The sequence below is a fragment of the Otolemur garnettii genome, unplaced genomic scaffold (assembly GCF_000181295.1).
Source record: "Otolemur garnettii isolate 467f Iridium unplaced genomic scaffold, OtoGar3 scaffold00100, whole genome shotgun sequence".
NCBI classification, from domain to species: domain Eukaryota; kingdom Metazoa; phylum Chordata; class Mammalia; order Primates; family Galagidae; genus Otolemur; species Otolemur garnettii.
Window position 1 is genome coordinate 6,090,526 of NW_003852495.1, and position 7,171 is coordinate 6,097,696.

At 43.4% G+C, this 7,171-nt stretch overlaps 1 protein-coding gene across 2 annotated transcripts in view; it reads right to left on the reverse strand.

The window, feature by feature from the left end:
* The window catches only part of ZNF567 (zinc finger protein 567), a 28,386-nt gene that overhangs the window by 16,663 nt on the left and 4,552 nt on the right, over positions 1-7,171 (reverse strand). Inside the window, exons 2-3 of one of the 2 annotated variants that reach the window (XM_023516924.1) lie at positions 4,587-4,679; positions 1,088-1,162 (exon numbers count right to left, since the gene is read on the reverse strand). In XM_023516924.1, coding sequence (XP_023372692.1) covers positions 1,088-1,096 — 9 coding nt within the window. In that variant the 5' untranslated portion in view covers positions 1,097-1,162; positions 4,587-4,679. Of the gene's footprint in view, positions 1-1,087; positions 1,163-4,449; positions 4,680-7,171 lie in introns of both variants that reach the window. The other variant, XM_012809192.2, reaches the window with a different exon arrangement.

Consider the following 7,171-nt stretch of genomic DNA (forward strand, 5'->3'; position numbering starts at 1 on the left):
CTTGAGCCCAGGAGTTGGAGGTTGCTGTGAGCAGTGAAGCCATGGCACTCTACCCGGGGGCTCAGCGTGAGGCTCTGTCTCAAAAAAACAAAACAAAACAAAACAAAAAAACTAAAAGCAATCTATCAATCATACTTCCATCTTGACTCTAAGTATGTAAACACAATAAAGCCTTGTATTTTTTTTTATCTGCATAAGACAGGTTTATTTGGTAACATATTCTCATTTAATTCAAGGAAATGCACTTTTGTCCCAGTGATACAGGATTTGCCCACTCAGAGCTGGATGGGGACCCCACCCCATTCCCTAGGCCTGGGTGAACTCGGAAATCAGACCCCCATCTCTAAGCACAAACAGGCTGCCCTTTCCAGGCTATACCCTCTCAGCTCAACCAAGGTCATGAACAAAGCAGCCTGAAACATTTTGGGTGGTTCTACCTTGAGTAGGGAGCACACACCCCAATCACCTTCCCTGAGACAAAAACTGCAAAGCCCCAATAACCTTGCCCCAGAGGAGGGACAGCATTAATTCGTTAACACACTCATTAACTTTGAAACATCCTGGCCAAAATGTAATATATACCCCATGGGACAAAGAATCCAAGTGGGAGACTTCCTGGCCAAAATGTAATATATAGCTCATGGGACAAAGGACCCATGTGGGAGACTTCCGACTTGGGTATTCCCCTTTGCCAGAAGCTTTGATGCTTTTTTACTCTTTCTGTATTCTCTTCTGCCTAATAAAATCCTATCTTACCACTGATCTGTGGTCTGTGGGTTCATTCTTTGAATCCCCGAAACCAAGGACCTACTGAAGAAAGAAATTCTGGTAACACCAGCATAGTTTCTGGGAGAAGACTGAGAAAGGAGATAGTGAATGATATAACTACTTAATGTATGAACATTGGCTAAAATTAGCAGTGTTTGTGGAAGGTAGAGCCTTACCTGACCAATACAGGAAGAGATGGGGACCAATTTCTTGAAGAAGAAGATAGGAAGATTTAGGACAAGAAACGTAAATGTTGAAATATTTTTAAAAAGTAAAAGAAAAGAGACTTTCAGAAAGGAGAGAGGAACCATCACCTCACCTGAGCCATGATTTTGAGATCTGCAAGAGATGGGCAGTCTTTCCTTTGTACTCCTCTTTAGAAAAGGGGCAGTTCCTAAAAAGGCAAAGCCAAGATACAAAAAGTCACATGAGGCCACACACAGCTACTGCTCTCTTACAACTTATAACTCAATTAAAACCGCCTCCATTTCCCTTGTTATAGGTCCTAGACCACTCTGCACCTTCCTCATAAATATAGAGGGGAGAACAGGCCAGACAAATCCTATCTTATCCCCAAAGTCAGAGATACAGGCCCCTGGGGCAGCAGGATGGATTTTCCACAAGTTTTTCACCCCTCAAGCACTGCCTTTTCTATCCTAAGCAGCCTACTATTATTAACTATTTCCAAGCTTCTCTCCATCAAGTCTATGCCCTTTTTTTTCAGTACATTTTTTAATTATTATTTTTTATTAAATCATAACTTTGTACATTGATGTATTTATGGGGTTCAGGGTACTGCTTCGATGTACAATGTGAAATGCTTACACTGAACTAAGTAACACATTCATCACAATTATACTCATTTCTTAACAATTTTGAAATGTACCACTGCATCATGCACATTAGGTGAAGTCCCCCCAAATGCTCGCCTTCCTCTCATATCCCCCCTTCCCTCCCCTCTCTCTCCTCTTTGGTGATAATATATTGATTTCATAGTAGTATTGAGTACATTGGATACTTTTTTTTCCATTCTTGAGATAAGTCTCTACTATTTACACCAGTTCACCAGCAATACATGAGAATACCTATTACTCCACACCTTGAGAAATGCTACTGATTCAAACTTTTTATGCTGGCCTAATAGGTATAACTGTGGTTCTAGTTTTTAGTTTCTTCTTCTTCTTTTTTTTTTTGTAGAGACAGAGTCTCACTTTGTCCCCATTGGTAGAGAGTGCTATGGCATTACACAGCTCTCAGCAACCTCCAACTCTGGGGCTTAGGCAATTCTCTTGCCTCAGCCTCCCAAGCAGCTGGGATTACAGGCACCCACCACAATGCCCGGCTATATATTTTTTGTTGTTGTTACAGTTTGGCCAGGGCTGGGTTTGAACCCACCACCCTCGGTAGCCCTACTGACTGAGCTACAGGTGCTGCCCAATTTTTAGTTTTCTTATTATAAAAGACGATTAGCCTCTTTCATGAATTTAAAAAACATTTTTAGTTTCTTATCTATGTATGATGGTCTTTTTAAATTTATTTCATTTTTCTATTACTTTATTTTTAGCTTTTTAATTGGTAATATACTTTTTTAAAGGAAGAAAATTAATCCTTTACCTGTGGTATGAGTTGTAAACAATTTTTTTGTAGTTTCTTATTTGACTGTGGTTTTTCCAGGCAAAAATAAAATTTAAAAAATTATTTGGCCAGGCGGCGCCTATGGCTCAAAGGAGTAGGGCGCCGGCCCCATATGCCAGAGGCGGTGGGTTCAAACCCAGACCTGGCCAAAAATTGGAAAAAAAAAAATTATTTGGCTATCTAGTTTAGGACCACAAGGATTCAACAATCTCTATTTCCTCCACTCAGCAAAGCTACCACCTCTATCACATATTTTATTACCTTATATATGTGAGTAGATCTTGGCTTTATGTTTTGTTTTTGTTTTTTTTTTGAGATAGAGCCTCAAGCTATCCCTCTGGGTAGAGTGCCATGGCATCACAGCTCACAGCAACCTCCAAATCCTGGGCTTAAGCAAGTCTCCTGCCTCAGCCTCCCAAGTAGCTGGGACCACAGGCACCCGCCTCAACGCCAGGCTATTTTTTGGTTGCAGCCGTCATTGTTGTTTGGCAGGCCCAGGCTGGTTTCAAACCCGCCACCTTAGGTGTATGTGGCCGGTGCCTTAGCCACTTGAGCCACAGGCGCCAAGCCAGCTTTATGTTTATTTCCACTGATATGTTCACTTAATTGCCAGGATCACCCTGCATTTATCAGAGTTTTAAAACATATTTTAGCATCTACTAGTGCTATTTCCTTCTGATTATTTTTCTCTTAGAATTGCTGGTCTCTTGGCTCGTCACCCGTAGCTCAGTGGCTAGGACACCAGCCATATACACTGGAGCTGGTGGGTTCAAATCCAGCCCAGGCCTGCCAAACAAGAATAACAACTACAACCAAATAATAGCCAGGAGTTTTAGTGGGCACCTATAGTCCCAGCTACTTGGGAGGCTGAGGTAAGAGAATTGCTTAAACCTAAGAGTTTGAGGTTGCTGTGAGCTATGATGCCACAAAACTCTACCCAGGAAGACTATCTCAAAAAAAGAAAAAAAAAAAGAATTGCTGGTCTCTTCATTTTCTCCTAATAACTTTAGAAAGTTCAAAAGATTTTTATTAACATGTTAATGGAACTGCATGAAACAGTAAGAAGTTTGGGCACTTTATCATGGTGTGCCTTCCTATTCTTTTATTCAAGTCTTAATTTTTATTTGTTTTTATTTTTTTTCAAGTCTTAATTTATAAGCATGCTTTTTAAAAACACATCATACAAATAATAGTTTTCTAATACCCACATGTGCACACGCAAAGCTTATTGACTTAATGATTTTTCTAGCAATCTTCTGAATTTTTTCTTTTTTTCTTTTTTTGAGACAGAGCCTCAAGCTGTCCCCCTGGGTAGAGTCCAGTGGCATCACAGCTCACAGTAACCTCCAACTCCTGGGCTCAAGTAAGTCTCCTTCCTGCCTCCGCCTCCCAAGTAGCTGGGACCACAGGTGCCCACCACAACGCCTGGCTATTTTTTTGGTTGCAGCCTTCATTGTTGTTTGGCGGGCCCGGGCTGGATTTGAACCTGCCACCTTAGGTGTATGTGGCTGGCGCCTTAGCCACCTGAGCCACAGGCGCCGAGCCTTTTTTTTTTTTTTTGAATTTTCTAATTATTGTCATCATTCATTTTTAACAAGATGGTAGCTTAGAAATCTTTTTGCCTCAGTCTCAGCTGATAAGTACCAAAGATCATCCAAACAAAATCTCATTCTAAAATAGTATCTTATAAAGCCATTGACCATAAAGTTTTGTTATAATTAATTTAATTCCGACTCTAAATGGCCAGGGAAAGTAATGTCTCTTATGTGAGTAAATTATTTGTAGAACAATGTTTTCCAGGGGGAAAAAAAGTAGGTTCATCTTCCCCCATTATAACAACAAGGGGCCTCTCAGACCCTGATACTACTAAGAATGAAAATGAGAGAATTCTTGGCAAAAATGTAAATGTTTCCAGGGTTTGGGAGGGGAAAGTAACTGAGGTGGCTAATTCTCACCTTAGCACTAGCACCTGAGACATCATAGATGGAGGCTGCCTGTGTTGTCTTGAATCTTATCTAAAAGGACCAAGTGGACACACGAACCTACCAGAGCAGGTGGACCACTGCATGCCAAGAGGAAGCACTGAGCAGGCAGCTGGAGAAGAGGCTGTACCCATGAGAAGAGAAGTGTATCTCTGGAGGTTTCCAGCAGCAAGTTCTCTCACAAGGTAAGAGATGACTTACACTAAATCACAGCAGCAGCAGTCACGTTAGCCTGACTTCTGACATCTCATTCCTTTACCAGTGCCCAATCCATTTGAGCTGAGGACTACCCACCTACAGGGAGCAAAGAGGAGATAGAGGAATTACAGAAGAAACCAATCAGGTATACTTTCACACTGCAGGCTTCCAGTAGAAGGGAGAGTGTTTCTCATTTTTGTTGTTGTTGTTGTTTGTTTGTTTTGGAGACAGTTTTATTACGTCCCCCTTGGTAGCATGCTATGGTGTCATAGCTCACAGCAACCTCAAACTCTTGGGTTTAAGGATTCTTTTGTCTCAGCCTCCCAAGCAGCTGGGACTACAGGCGCCCACCACATGCTGGCTATTTTTAGAGACCGGTTCTCCTTCTTACTCAGGCTGGTTTCCAACCTGTGAGCTCAAGAGATCCACCCACTTCCACCTCCCAGAGTGCTGGGATTATAGGCGTGAGCCACCGCTCCTGGCCGAGTTTCTGCTTTTAAAATAAGTTTGAAGTTTGATTTCTACCATGAACACTAATGATTATTATGAGACTGATCTTGTGTTTAAGTATTCAACAGGGTTTATTATCTAAAGAATGTATGAAGAAATTATTGATCCCAGAAATTCATCAGCAAAAGAAAAAGAATTCGCCCAAATTGAAAAAAAAATTTTTTTTGAGACTGCGTCTCACTTTGTCGAGCCTCAGTAGAGTGCCATTGGGTTACAGCTCACAGCAACCTCAAACTCTTTGGCTTAAGTGATTCTCTTGCCTCAGCCTCCCAAGAAGGTGGGACTATAGGCGCCCGCCACAACACCTAGCCATTTGTTGTTGTCATTGTTGTTTAGCAGGCCTGGGCTGGGTTCCAACCAACCAGCCCCGGTGTCATGTGGCCGGTGCCCTAACCAATGAGCTATGGGTGCCGAGTCCCAAATAGAAATTTGGGGAGTGGAAGTTATGGAAGTTTTTTGTGTATGCTCGGAGTGGTATCCCACTCATTTCAACAAGTTAGCTAATAGACAATATGAGGTTTTCAAATATATGATTTTACCTCCTCCTATTTTAAAAATCTCTAATTTTACTTGTCTGATTGCTGCAGAGTCAAATTCTACAGGCATGTAAAATGGCCAATATTCAGAAACTCTAACCAATATACATCTAACTAGTCAGCACCCAATGGCACATTCACAGTCATCTTGGATTGTGCACATAAAATACTTTAAAAATTAGACATATTCATAGTTGTACCACCAACAACAGTTATAATCCCATAGGTCCCCATGTCACGCACAATATCACAATGTTCATACATCTATAAAAAGTAACAAAATTTCATTCGTAATCCCCTACTGTCGCCTCTCTAAAGTGGGGTAGTCTCAAACAAGATTGGCCTGCACCTAATTTAAAACTTGACACACGCGGAGAACCTTCCACTTTCATCAATCCTTTCCACGTCACACACTGTAACACATGCCTCCCCTCAACACCCAAGGACAGATGCAAAAAGCCACATAAACCCAGCGCCTGTTGTGTACCATGCTGCGGTGGGGAAAAAACAGACAAAATTCCTGCCCTTGCTGGGCTCACACCCGCCTCGGACTCCGGGTTCCCTTTCCGGCGCTCCCCCGCCCGTGCTCCTGGTTCTTTCCTTTGCCTAGGTTCTTGCTTTTCTCCCCCACCTTCTCTGGGCCCAAACTCTCAATTTACTCTCCTAGCTTCCTCGATTTAGCTTCCCGTACCCCATCTAGGCCTTCCCAACGGGTCCCGCCATCACCCGCTTTCTTTGCATCCACAAGACTCACCAGCCTCACGTTCGGCTACTAGGGAGTCCACGCCTGCGCACTTTGTCGCGACTGTACCTCCCAGGTACCTGCGCGGCAAGTTTCTCAGGACCACCGGCTACGCGCGCGCCTTCTGGACATCCGGGCGTTTCCGGCCTTGGACTACATTTCCCATAGGCCCCGGGAAACTTTCTCCAGTCCCCCACTTTAAAGTTCTCAAGGTTGCCTGACTGTGAGTGGTGAATCAAGTCTCCGGGTGTGAAGCGCTGACACTGAGGAAGTCCTTAGCTTCCCCGGTGCATACAGGACGTGCAGAGCCTGTAACTCAGGCCTGTGTGTGCGCGTGTACGTGCGTGTGAACGTTTGTGATCTTGAAGAAGTGGGATGTATACGCAGTGATAAGGCTGTGACAGGTGCATAATTGTTGCTCGTACATACTACTCAGATGCAGGACCTTTTGGGTGACTGTGGCCGCCTGTGATGTGGGGTGTGTGACACTGGTGTTTGAGCCCACCCATCCTATGACAATTGCTGCTCTAACTTGATGCCATGTTAGAAGCTTTTAATTCTATGACATCGCCTGTGTAACAGGTAGAAAGAACTTCATTTCTCAAGTTCGGGATTTAACGTTGGATCTGAGGGGTCTGTTGAAACATCTCCCTGAGAGTATATCTGTGCCTGTGAAGACTATGGTCGAAGCTACAACTCCAGCTATTAAAAAATATACAGCTGGCTCGGCGCCTACGGCTCAAGCGGCTAAGGCGCCAGCCACATACACCTAAGGTGGCAGGTTCGAATCCCCAGCCCGG